Source organism: Carassius auratus, chromosome 30 (assembly GCF_003368295.1).
Source record: "Carassius auratus strain Wakin chromosome 30, ASM336829v1, whole genome shotgun sequence".
Lineage (NCBI taxonomy): Eukaryota > Metazoa > Chordata > Actinopteri > Cypriniformes > Cyprinidae > Carassius > Carassius auratus.
The window spans coordinates 23,250,157-23,264,179 of NC_039272.1; the positions used below are offsets into that span (position 1 = coordinate 23,250,157).

The window sequence follows — 14,023 nt, forward strand, 5'->3', positions numbered from 1 at the left end:
CAGTGAATGAGAACTGCAATACATCGATGTCCAGTGTGGAAGCAGTTTCCCTGATTAGCAATTCATATCAGTGCAGCTAAATGCAGATCAAAATTGAGTGCTGTTAAAAACTCAAAAAAAAAAAAAAAAGATTTTGTTCACACATTTCTCTTTTCTATTAAGTGGTTTTTTTTTCAAAAGCCATCTGGTCTTTAAAAACAGGCAGGAAATCTGTGCTTTACAAAGTTATCTGTAGTCTACATCAACTTCACAGAGTATTCATTGGTAATTAGGGAATTCCCATCAACATCTAATTTCCTCAGCTAAAGCAGATGAACTGGTTTTGAACCTCTTAGAGGGTCAGTTGTGCTCAGTGAATATCCTTTCATAAAGCAGCTTCATATTTGCATTGCACAAATAACAAATGTGATGAAAAGTGATTGCAGACATTTGAACCTAACAGAACATACATCAATAAAAAGCTTATTTATTCGACTTTCATATGATGTATAAATGACCCTTGTGACTTGTTTTGTGGTCCAGGGTCACATATATAAATAACAAATAAGGCTAGTTGTTACACTTTTGACTCCAGTGAATATTTCTCTGGCTTCATTTTAAAAAGTCAGTTTCAAACCTTAAAGTCTTGAATGTAAAGTACGTTAATAAAAATCCCAAAACAAAACAAACCTCACAGTTATCTTCCACACAAAGACTCTTTAATTTAATCACAAAGCATTGGCCAGTTTATAACACCAGACCACAATAAGATACACATGGCAGCAGTAAGATTCACACACACACCTGTTCCACTACAGAGTGGAGATTTTGGTGTTGCCTGCAGACCCCTCCATATATACACACATATACTAACCTTGAACTTGTATTTTACAATCAGTTCATTTTCAATATAATGACTTCATTATTAATACCTAGTAAATGTAAATGTCCACACAAGGCAACAGAAGCACAACTCCCAGAGATGCACAACAAATATACATCAACACAGTAACAGAATCTGTTCACCATATAATCAGTAAGAACAGGTGCTATATTCATTTAACCTCATGTCAGGGTATGAAGGATTCTTGAATGTATTTATCAATAATATTTCAACCGCTGACAGACAGATTCACCAACCATTCTCTTTGGTCGGATAGTTTCATCAATAGATAAATAAATCGCACTGACTTGAAAGTGTCACATAAACATAATTCTGAGACTTTTGTTCATACCACACATCTTAATAATATATATTTATATATATATATATTCTAATGTATGTACATTTCAATCAGACAGGACTTATTAGTTTGCTAGGGAAAACACAAGAGACATTGTGGGCAAAACAAACACTGTGGGATCAAATAACGTTCAAACTTTCAGGAAGAATACATTCACACACAGTACCACATAACAAGTGCAAAACCATGAAGTTTGGTGTATTTTGTGTATCCGCTATCATGAATACTGGCGTGCAGACAGCTTACACCTTTAGCTCGTGTGACACCTCTATATAGATCAAGTCGACATTGACTAGTGTGTAAACACAAACACCACACAGCATCTTCAGTATAATTCAGTATAATCATATGCTGACACACAAGTCCACACTGGGCGTATTATTCAGATGCCCATTACAATGTGATTAGTGTATATAGTACAGACCTATAGAGGGAATGAGCTTTCCCACATTCTTCATTTATCTTTCGGACTTTTCTTTCAGCCACTTCATCCGTACTTGCTGCTGCAGTAATGCTCGTCATTCAGCCATCCCAGGATGCACTTGGTCAGAGATAAAGCACAGAGAAAGAGAGGCGGTGGAGAGACAGAAAGAGAGGAAGAGGAGGAGGAGGAGGAGGAAAGACGATTGGCTCTAAGAGTCAAATGAAGGATGTGGATTCTCACTGTGAGAAGGGCTTCCTTTGTTTGGACGGCTAAAAGACAAAAAGAACAACACATAAAACAAAAAAAGGAAAAAAGCTTGGGAAATGACAGCATGGATAGTAGGAAGAATGTCGTTGTCAATGTCAAGTGGTTATGATGGCTTCTTTTTGTTCAGTTAAGTAAATATTAGCACTTGTGAATGTGATGGTGATGACAAATGTGAAAAATATATATTATTATTTTTTTCTCTTTTATTAGATAGAATTTAACAGCTCCAGCTGTAAGAACATTAGTGTACATCTATTCCTTCTGTGCAATAATGCATGTGTGAGAATCATTATCAAGAAACATAATTATGTTCCAGCATAACTTTTTTTAAACAGTTCTGAATATGGACTGATTTGTTGTATTATTTACTGTTAACGATTTTAATGTACATCAATATCAGAAAGGTGCAATATAACATTCGGACATTAATAGGTACTGTATTAAATCAGAAAATCTCAAAAACGTGTTAAAACGTGGTTATTATTTAAAAATAAAATAACAATCCAAAACATTTTATAAAAGACTCTAGAAGAGTAAGATGAAACTTTTTCATTGTTAAGAAATAAGATTGCAGCATAGAATTTAATGATGCAGTAGGAAAGGTAACATGGCTATTTTTATTTTTAAGAAAAACATGCAGGTCACGTTTATTCAGGGGTTCAGGGGTTAACTGGTTAAGGCTTAGTGGTTGATAATAAAGACAATAACATGCCAGTGTCATCTAGCATCCATGTGAATAAATACTGAAGCAAACTGCGAAATAGGCTGGTACATGGACAATCCCTGTGCATTTTATAACTAGTGTTCTTCATTCCTAAATACAGGATATATGCTGGTAATGGAATACAATGGCACCACATCTGCGCTCATGTGAATGTGAACGGTATACAGTTATTAGACCAATTTATAATATTCCTAGTGTATAATTGGGGAAGAGTGAATACTCTTTTAAGTAAACATGTGATATGTGAGTGGACTGTTCTTGTGTGCATGCATGTGATACAGTGGCAGAGGGGTCAGTGGTTTTCCTCTGTCTGCTGATCGCCAGTGTTAATGCTCAGTGAGCGAGCCTCTGTTGGATCTGGTAGGGGAGGGTGGCGCCCTCCGACTTCAAAGATGACAACAGACAGATTGATGGACGCAGACATATAAACAGGAGGACAGACACACTATTAGGAACAACACAAAAGAACATGAAGACAAAGGCAGTAACAATGAAATCTGAAAATGAACATATACTGTATGACACACAAGGTGGATTCATCAGAGAATCATGAACTACTAATTGCATGTTATTAAACACCTACAGGAATAATAAATCAGACTATAATTTATAATTTAGTTAAAAAATATATATAATAAAACTTGGATTAAAACTGTTTAAACCAATTCACCTGGGCTCGATGTTTCACAAGTAATCTACATGCAAGTTAGCAAAGCCATTACTGAACATCTGGCACGTTGTGAACAAGTCTTACAAATAAATACTTACTGTAAAAAAAAAACCCGAAAGAAAATTAAATTATAATTATAGAAAAGTATCAGAAACACACATCAGAAAAAACATAACCAGCATGTCATACACCAAATATTAAGAAAAACCTACATGTGTTAAAAAGGATCTATATGCTCTAAGTCTAATTCAAGTCTAGTCTAGTCTAGTCTAGTCTAGTCAAGTTACAACTGCTAAAATAAATATAAATAAAACAAAATAATTACAAATTACAAAAAAAAGTTAATTTATAGTATACTTAAATAAAAATAAAATTAAAATTAAATATTAGTCAAAAATGATATATTACAGCCAGGTATACTCATATCTAGTGCCTGACAGGTGTTAGGGAACAGCAGATGTTAACACATTTAAAGATGGAACCATGCAAGGACATGGTGATGTCACATAAGGACAATATGTCGGACATACCATTTGCGTAACTCCTCATTGGTCACTGATAGAAATTCTGAAAAAATAACCGGAATCATTGTGGAAGGGATTTAGTGGGACTGCGTTTGAGGAGAACATGGGTCGACAGAAACGAGGCAACGGGAGGAAGCAAAAACTTATTATCTCCATGGTTTGTCCTGTTTAACTGGTCAGTATTCCTCACATTTACCTCCCAAACATGTATATCATGAGAGAATGATCTCACAAAGCTGATGCACCGATGTTACAGTATACAGTACAAACAATACATGAACTGAATGATTTAAAACAATGTCTGAATGAATATGAACATGGCAAGGAAATGGAGAAAGAAAACCAGCATAGCTGAAAATGTGAGTGGTTTGTGAGTGCAGGTTTCTGAGTTAGACTGTGTGTAGGAGTGTGAAAGCTGAGAAAAAGTAATGGATGTTGACAGGCGAGAGAAATAGAAATAGCAGGAAGAGTGATACTGATCTGTCTTTCTTGTGTTAAAGACCGGGGATCAGGTCAGGGCAGAAGGGCTGTAGAGGGTGTAAATGGAGGGTAGTTTGTAGATCATTGCTCTCAACACCATTAACACTTGTATTACCCCCCACACTACTCATTTAAACAAATTATATGGCCACTAGGCTGTATTTAAAGGGATTGTTCACTTTCAAATTAAATTTTGGTATGTTTTAGCTTACGGCGCTTGGATGTAAGAAACTTACTCCAAGATGTAGGTTTCTTTGTTTCCGCAGTATTTCCCATTTTTATATTTTAGGTCAAACCGTTCTTGTCTGTGACTCGTATAATAGACCTCCATTATATGAGTCACAGATAAGAACGGTTTGACCTAAAAATATAAACATGGGAAATACTGCGGAAACAAAGAAACCTACATCTTGGATGGTCACCAACTCAAAGAGCAGGCACAAAGGAGTCCAAATTAAACAATTCCCCATCGTAAGTACACATTGATGACCTAAGACACAAACCGAGCGGTCTGTGTAAGAAAACGAACAGTATTTATATCGTTTTTACCTCTTTTACACAACCACGTCCAACTGATCTGAGGGTGCGCGTGCTTCCTGATGTGACGTGTGCAGGCGCTCTGGCTTAGTCTGCACGGAAAGCGCCGGAAGTGATCTCTCGCACGTGTGCAATACATCACTCATTGTTTAAGGTTTACCACACCAATCTGCACTGTCTGAAATATAATGCAGTAATTGTAATTAATTAATTTGTTAATAATACACCCTATAATCGTTGCGTTTATAATAAAAATACAACACATTACTCACTCTATTGACAGTGTGCCATTGGGTCCCTCTGGCATTCGACGTCGCCTCCAGTTTATACGTGGCAAACTAAACACAATGTGCAAAACGCTGGGTCTCAACAGTGGAGAAAACTCAGGATCTTCAGTCAGGCAGGTAGGTGTGTGATGCGATACTGTCAATGTCTTCGTCGTCGTCTTGTAGTTGTTCCATTCGTGACAACATATGCTCTCCACTTCTGTTGGCATCTCACAACACTTGCTACTAAAACACCATCAATTTTGAAGAGACTCTGTCTCTCTGAGGCTTGAAGACGTGCTGCTGCAGCGGATCGCTCCTGAGTACTTGATCTGTGTATTCTGGTTCAAATAAATATAGTAAAATAGTGTTCCTGTAGCTCAACTGGTAGAGCGTTGCGTTAGCAAGCAAGCTAGCGCAAGGTTGGGGGTTCGATTCCCTGGGAACACGATAGGTAAAAATTGATAGTCTGAATGCACTGTAAGTCACTTTGGATAAAAGCGTCTGCTAAATGCATAAATTTAATTTAATTTTTTAATTTAAATATGGTTGTGAAAAAAATGTCAACGTTGTCTGTTGATATATTGAAATCATCTTCCACTGAAATTTCATGTACGTCACAGTGAAAGGTAACACTTCTGAAATCTCTGTGTAAACCATAGACAGTAAGTGTAAACAATGAGTGACGTACATGAGCGATAGATAACTTCCGCGCTTGCACAAAATAAGCCAGAGCACGGGCAAACGTCACACGAAAAACAGGAAGCACGCGTGCCCTCAGATAAGTTGGACGTGGTTGTGTAGAAGAGATAAAAACTATATAAATACTGTTCGTTTTCTTACACAAACCGCTCGTTTCATGTCTTAGGTCATCAATGTGTACTTACCATGGGGACTCGTCTGTTTAATTTGGACTCGTCTGTTCATGCTCTTTGAGGTGGTGACCATAGACATCCATTATGTGAGTCACAGACAAGAACGGTTTGACCTAAAAATATTAAAATGGGAAATACTGCGGAAACAAAGAAACCTACATCTTGGATGCCCTTGAGGGAAGATAAAACAAATCAAAATTTCATTTGAAAGTGAACCATCCCTTTAATTCAATTAAATATTCCAAAGACCCCTTTTCTGAACAATTACACTGGAACATATAAACATTTGTATCTATATTATATTTTGCACAATTACTGTAAGAATAAAGTTCCTCTCTGACCCACCTTGGGACACCTGGTGGGGCGCGGTTTGGACGAGAGGGGACCTGGGGCGGGGGGCCGCCGAAGGGGTCAGGAGAGGCCCCGGGTCTGGATGGCACAGGAGGTGCTCCAGCGGTAGGGGGTCCTGGGGCAGTGCGCCCACCTGGACGAGGAGGCCCTGGAGGGGCCCGACGCTGGGGAGTAGGACTAGACATTGGAGATCTGTAAAAAGAAAATAAAAAGATTTCTATTTTGGCTTGAGAAACATGGAACAGTTTGAAGGTTGCAATTTCAGTACAGCTTCAAAGGGCTCTACATGATCACAGCCAAGGATTAAGGGTCTTACATTTAGCGGTGTCAATTTAACACTTTAAGCTAATCCTTTAAAACATTACTTTAACTTAAGCACTCTTATTAAGACAATAGCAAACAAATATTAAAGACCTCATGAAATCAAAATCAGTGTTTTGTGAACAAATGATTGTTTAACTGGGCAAAGTAAAGGTAATTGGCTATTCAAAAATGATCAAAACATTGCTTGTTTGACACAGTACCTGCGCCCTGAAGGTCCTCCTTGTACCTGCAGCCAGGAGTCATCCACCGGCGGGGGCATGGTAGTGGAGACAGTGGTGGTGCTGATGTCCCCGATGATGTTGAGGGCCTCTTTCAGAGCGTGGTACATGCGCAGCATCTCCTCCCTGTGCTGAGCCTGTTCTGCTGACTCCTCCATCAGAGAGTTCTGGTCTCCACATGAGTACAAGTTAGCCAGCAACTCAGCATGGATGAATTCCTTAGTCTATGGGAAGAGGAAGTAAGGAAGAAGACTAAGAAAAAGTGCAGCGCCAGCTGTATTTGTCTGGAACTGCAGGTCCAAGAAACATCCAGTAAGAAACTAACTTACATGATTCTTATTTGATAGCAAACATCATGGTAAACCCAGCTTACGTTGTTGATCATGAGATGCATGATGGTCTTGGGCATGAGGTCCCGCACAGTCTTGTTGACAATGGCCATGTAGGAATCCACAAGGTTCCTGATGGTCTCCACCTGCCTCTCAAGCTGAGGATCCATGGAGTGCATGAAGCCATCTGAGCCGTTCTCCTCACTGGCATCACTCTGCTGAGGATCAGCAACACATATTTGTGAGGAACAAAGTGTGGAATAATGAACCAAATTAAATCCTATCACTGGATCACCGTTGATTTGACCTCTGTGCCCAACAGTCAATCAGTGGTGACCCCATCATTTTGTTAAATACAATACATACTCCTGTTCAGAGAGGAATTTGTTTGCATATGACAGATTTGGAAGAGAGAGAAAGGAAAAAGTCAGAGGAAAAACAACGTACCTTCTCTTTGTCCTGCAGATGTAGCAAAGAAAGCACAATAAGTTAGTTCATTAAGCTAGTAAGCTATCAGTGTTTGTTAGAATTGCATTGGTGACTGGTTATGCATGTGGTAGCTGTTGCGGCACAGTAATGAGTTAATAAGTTAATATGACTGAGAGATGATCAGTGGAAGCATTCACGTACAGTGATGCGCTCTGGGTAAACTCCAGCTCGCAGGAAGGAGGCCTTCCAGCTGTCCACCTCCTCCTGAGTGTCGCTTGCCAGCTCAAGCTGCCTGTAGTCTTTATACACGTTCCTGAGACAACAGTCCAACAACATGTATGACCAATGAGTCATATTGTGCTCACAAAATAAAAATGTAGATGATATGTAAAAAAAAAAAAGAGATGTAAATTGTATAAATGTGACCCTGGAGCACAAAACCAGTCATAAGAAGCACGAGTATATTTTGTAGCATTAGCCAACAATACATTGTATGGGTCGAACTTATACTTTATACTTATAATTTATACTTATATATATATATAAATCTATGCCAAAAATTATTAGGATATTAAGAAAGATCATGTTCCACTGTGATATTTTGTAAATGTCCTACCATAAATATATAAAAACTAAATTTTTTATTAGTCATATGTATTGCTAAGAAATTCATTTGGACAACTTTAAAGATGATTTTCTCAATATTTAGATTTTGTTTTTTGCACCCTAAGATTCCAGATTTTCAAATAGTTGTATCTTGCAAAAAATGGTCTGATCGTAACAATCAATGGAAAACTTATTTATTCAGATTTCAGATAAGAGTCCACGGTCAGTATTAAATTATTATATAAATATATTTTATTATAAATGTTTATTATATGTGTTGATGTTTATTATACATGTACATAATCAGCATATTACAAGGATTTCTAAAGGGTCATATGACACTAGATTAATGAAGCTGAAAAATCCATCATAATACGTTACATTTTAAAATATATTCAAATAGAAAACAGCTGTTTTAAATTGTGTTAACTAGAGGGAATTGTAGCACTCCAAACAGGAAAAAAGAAATCTTTTTACTGCAGGTGTGTAGAGCCAATGGAATAACTGAAAATGAACAAGAAGGTGCATAGTCGCACACTGAATCCAGTTCAGACTGGAAAAGTCTAAAAAATGTTTTTCAAAGTGCATGTGAGTTAAAAACACATAGACAAGAGCAAGCAGATCTTTCAGCGCATTGCTATTGTTTTTAACTTTTTGCATGATGCAATTTATAAAAAAAGAATAATAATTGTTTTTAGACTTTAGTCTTTTCGTCTATACTGGATTCAGTGTGCGGCTAGCCACCTTCTTGTTCAGTTTATATTCAGATTAATTTTGCATTAAGTATATTAATGTATTTCTTCTTTTTTGAAAGCTCTGCAGTGAGTAAAATATTTTTTCGAACCTTTGTTCAGTGTTAAAGAGAGCAAACACGTGCTTGCTGGACATGAAACTCTTCTCTATATCTCTGAGCTTCAGGTTGTCCAATGGCAGCATGTACTTCTTCTCTTTCTCCTGCAGAGGGCAAAGAGCACAATTAAAAAGTTAATGAAACAAAGCAAAAGAGAACACTTCAAGATCAGGGACTGCCTATTGAACAAGTTGAATCTGCTGAACCTGTATTTCCATTAACTAAATAGCATAAGCAGAATACAATACTTAAAGGGGTCCTATTAAGCTCTTTTACAAAGACTTGATTTTGTTTTGGGGGTGTGCTAGAACAGGCTCTCATACGAGATTGTTTGGAAAATACATTATTTTTCACATATTTTACATTATTACAACACCTCTCTGCCCAGTCTGGCATGAATGGCTCGAATAGTTCCTGTATCAAATGAAGGCCCGCCTTCTGAAATATGAAATGTGCTGTGATTGGCTAGCTGGGCCTGGTTGGGAAATGTCATGCCCCTTACCATAGCCGCCTGAAAGCTTCAGTGTAAATATTGCACCAATATCAAACCAATTTTAGCCTGATTTAAACCCCAATGATTGTAACCACTCTAAGTTTGTTTGGGAAAGCTAGCATCTCCGACATAGTGATAACACTGTAGTGGAGCTCAACCAGGTCTCGTCCCATTCATCGGTATTTGTGAAAAAACAAATCCAAAAAAAAAAGGACTGAAGCCCAAACAAGTCGTTCTTCATAGTGTTAAATAAAATATCTTTGTAACTCTGCAGATGTTTTTAATGCTCAAACAGCAACATTACAAACTAACTAAAGTTGAAAAAGTCAAAAAGCATAATAGAACCCCTATTTAGAAATTCAAAGGAATTAAACAACAGTTAGTGCTTACATGTCGGTCCCATCACCTATAACACTAAAGGGTTAACAAGTACTTGTGATGTGAGTATTGATTCCACACTGGAAGACTGCAATGGCACACTACCCCTTCCCCTTCCCCTTCGCCTACCCCTTCCCCTTGTCCCTTGAAACAGTGTGTAGGGGAGAAAATATTCCCCTAAAAATTGGGACACCACTACTATGCTGTCACACATCATTATTCATTGTCTAGCTCTTACAATACACACATATACTGGTGTGCATTAGAGCTTTTAATTATTGTTCTGGATTAATGAGCTGCTTATTGATACACACACATATCGAAAATCGCGCAGTTCACACATCCAGGAGAAAATAACTTGTTAACGCTGCCCCACGACTTTTATTAAATACAGTTTAAATACTGATTCGTTACATTATATTTTCCAGCAGCAAGAGGATAAAAATTGCTGTTTTTAAGTAAACTTTCTCTTTCTCTCTTTCTCTTTCTCTCTCTCTTTCTCTCTCGGATAGGCAATATTTGAGAGAATGGTTTAGCGATTTCTAATAATTGGGGGGATTAGGCCCCATCAATGTCTATGACAATTATCGCCCTGATCAGACATATGTTGTGTATGGGAATAGAATCCCGCCAAATGTATTGCAGTCACAGATCGAAAAATAATAAGCAAAGATCAAATATTTTAAATAACAAACAGTGCAGTCATGGATCGAAAAATAATAAGCTTAAATAAAAAATGTAAACACATTTAAAATTATATTGCACAAAACTGAAACATGAATTCAGAACTCAAATAAAATCTGGTTTCCTGCTCATATGTTATTTTTTTGTGTGCTTGTGGTCTTTTCCCCTTTGCTCTGGTTTCCACGGTCTGCGCTTGCGTTTCTAAAAGTTGCAGATAGAGTTTCATGTAAATCAGGGCAGGCTTCAGCGTCACCATTGGCCGCAAGTTCTAGATTGACATCTGCTCCTCTAGCCAATCAGTCCAAGGGGGAGTTGACGTCACTCCAATGCGACTCGTGGCTGCTGTGGTAGGTGTGTGTGAAGATGGATAACCAGGGTCAGCAGGAAAATCCCGGACGATCTCAGGTAATTAGCCATAAATATGTTGTTATTGGGTGACAGAAACATTCCCTTCGTGTGTTATGATATTTTCTGCAAGCTCTACGTAGACCGAGTGGGCCGATATCTAGCCTGTTAACACAAATTTTGTTAGTTTGGTTTAATGAGCAATACTTTATATTTTAGGCAGTTGGGCTGCACGACAAATCACACACAATGTTTAATTTATCTTGTCAGTAAAGCCGGTTGTGTAATCAGTGGTAAATCTCCATCACCTGCGCGCTTTCACATGGAGCAGCATTAGGCGCGTTCGACTAGAAGCAGTACTAATAAGATGCGCATTAAATATCACACAAAGGGAATGCTTCAGTCACCCACTAACAAAATATTTAAGACTAATTTCCTGAGATCGTCCGGGATTTGCCTGCTGATGCTGCTTATCCATCTTCACACTATAGAGGCTGACATTGATTATAAACAAAATCACTATTAATCATCGGATTGGGAAGGGACAGGAAAAAAATTTGGTGGGACCTGGAATCGTAATAACAGTTTGATCCCCAACTTTCTACACAAATTTAGCCTACCTTTTAAATAAATAAAGTATAAACTGTAGGCTTATATTTTAATTTTGAACTCAATTGTACTTAACGGCTGGTCTATGTGGTAATAGTAGCCTATATCGGGCAGGGCATCCAAAAGCCCACCTACCATTCATAGACCTCAAATAAAGCTTTTCATCTAAAAGATGTATGTAGTAATAACTTTATATGGCCACTCAATCTAATGTTGACCTACAGAAATGTGCGCTATTGAAGTGTGTGTGGACACTGAACAGCAGGACAGATGGAGGCACGGTGCTCTCACTTGCTCTTAAAATACTCCGTCATTTTTGGTCATACAGATAAAAGTGATAAATCTTTCGAATCCGAATACGTATATTTGTGTGCACTCAGAATACCAACAAAACGTTGTGGTTCTGTAAAATAATTAAAGAAAACAAGATGCGGTTTCTGTCGTCTTGGTCATGTAAACATGAGCGAGAAACTCCATGCATGAAAAATAAATCTATAGAGAGTGCCACTCTCAGAGTGCAATATACACTCAAATGAAAAAAATAAATAGAAAACGTGTGTTAGAATGGATGATTTACATAAAAAAAAACTACATTTTAAATTTTTCTTTAACTAAAGTGGGCATGCTGTGATCTGTGCTGTATTTTTTCACTGTAACTGACAGATTCCGGCCGAAAAAAGAAAGAAAAAAATACAACATGGGAGTGGGAGAGAACATGAGTCATTCCGAAAAACGGGACGGGATTTTTTCCCAGTTTGTTTTTCATGGGATTGGGACAGGACGGGTTCTTTTTTTGCGGGAGTGGGACGGGAGAGATTTGAAAAGCCACTCCGTGTCACCTTCACCCTCTACTTCACACACCTACCACAGCAGCCACGAGTCACATTGGAGTGACGTAAACCCCCCCTTGGACTGATTGGCTAGAGGAGCAGCTGTCAATCTAGAACTTGCGGCCAATGGTGACGCTGAAGCCTGCCCTGATTTACATGAAACTCTAACTGCAACTTTTAGAAACGCAAGCGCAGAACGTGGAAACCAGAGCAAAGGGGAAAAGACCACAAGCACACAAAAAAATAACATTGAATTCATGTTTTAGTTTTGTGCAATATAATTTTAAATGTGTTTACACGTTTACATGTTTTGATTTACGCTTATTATTTTTCGATCCATGACTGCGCTGTTTGTAATAAAAAAATAAAATATTTGGTTTTGTGGTCCCGAAAAATCTTTGTTTGAAGGGCTATCTGGCCCTTCCCCTTACCCCTACCCCTCCAACCAAAAGACAATCGAGACACCCATACTCCTTCACGTGAATGCGCAAAACGGACGGGTAGGGGAAAGGGGAAGGGTTAAGGGGTAGAATTGGGATTGGACCTAAGTATCAGATTTATGACTCACACACTTAATCAGCAACACACACTAGCTGGAGATGGAAATCCTGTATTAAGTGAATTAAACTCTGTTCTTAAAGATTACAGTATGTGTTTTTCTCTGATACCTAAAGGGGACAGAAAAAAGTTGATTTGTCATTCTGATTGATGCTTATCCCTTTTGAATAAAAAAGTGAGGGCAGAGAGATGACACACTGAAGCATGTAGGAGGAGAAGAGGGAGTGCAGAAGAAAACACAGTGTGAAGCATCCACATATTAGAAGAGTAACTTACTTACAAACCACCAGAGGAATGCATTTCAGCATCAACACAAAATGATCTGTATGCCAGCTATACTTAACAACACTTCATGTCATTACTCTATTATAAAGATATGATAGAAATATAAAATCTACAAAGTAGCAACAATATTCACATTTATATCAGTTATTGTCGTGGCAAATAAAACCGTGTGTGGCCTCTTTAATGAACATTTATTGCAATTTAAGTACTTCAAGTCACAATGTGGTTAAAAACATGAAGTATAAATATTAAAAAAAATTCACAGATAGTCCAATTTATAGCTATATAGTAGCTGCAGTAAAATATAGTGTAGCTTTCATAAATAAGATCCATTTGGCAATGATGTAGTGATGTAGTGCAACAAGTGCTGTATTACTGTTTTTTAAACTCATGTGTGAAAGGGTTTATATATATATATGTGATATACATTTGCACCTGAAAAACCTAAGGTTATAATCGAACAGGTAAAAAGACAGTTAGTATAGTGAATTGCTTTGTTTAATCAGATAACTAGTTATCAGATTTGTTTTTAATGTTCCTTTAAATCGCTTTGTTGTAATTGTAGAATCTTTTTCTTAGTGGCTTAATGCAAATCACTTTCTTTTAAAAGAGGAACTGTACTGTAGCTTAACTACTTTCAATTATTAGTAACTTGAAGCATAAGGGGCTAGTTTCATCTCATCTCATCCCATTCCTCATCTCTCTTTTCTTTATGCAGTCTTCTTTCAGTTTCGAGGCAGTGCC

General features: G+C 37.6%; 1 protein-coding gene across 14 annotated transcripts in view; it reads right to left on the minus strand.

Moving 5' to 3' along the window:
* Positions 1-681: 681 nt before the first annotated feature.
* The window catches only part of dnm1b (dynamin 1b), a 36,168-nt gene continuing 22,826 nt past the window's right edge, over positions 682-14,023 (minus strand). For 2 of the 14 annotated variants that reach the window (XM_026212292.1, XM_026212289.1), the window contains 7 exons: positions 9,092-9,201; positions 7,843-7,954; positions 7,660-7,671; positions 7,257-7,430; positions 6,866-7,107; positions 6,336-6,533; positions 682-1,916 (listed from right to left, as the gene is read on the minus strand). In XM_026212292.1, coding sequence (XP_026068077.1) covers positions 1,856-1,916; positions 6,336-6,533; positions 6,866-7,107; positions 7,257-7,430; positions 7,660-7,671; positions 7,843-7,954; positions 9,092-9,201 — 909 coding nt within the window. In that variant the 3' untranslated portion in view covers positions 682-1,855. Of the gene's footprint in view, positions 4,360-6,335; positions 6,534-6,865; positions 7,108-7,256; positions 7,431-7,659; positions 7,672-7,842; positions 7,955-9,091; positions 9,202-14,023 lie in introns of those variants that run through there. The other 12 variants (XM_026212296.1, XM_026212293.1, XM_026212294.1 and 9 more) reach the window with 10 other exon arrangements.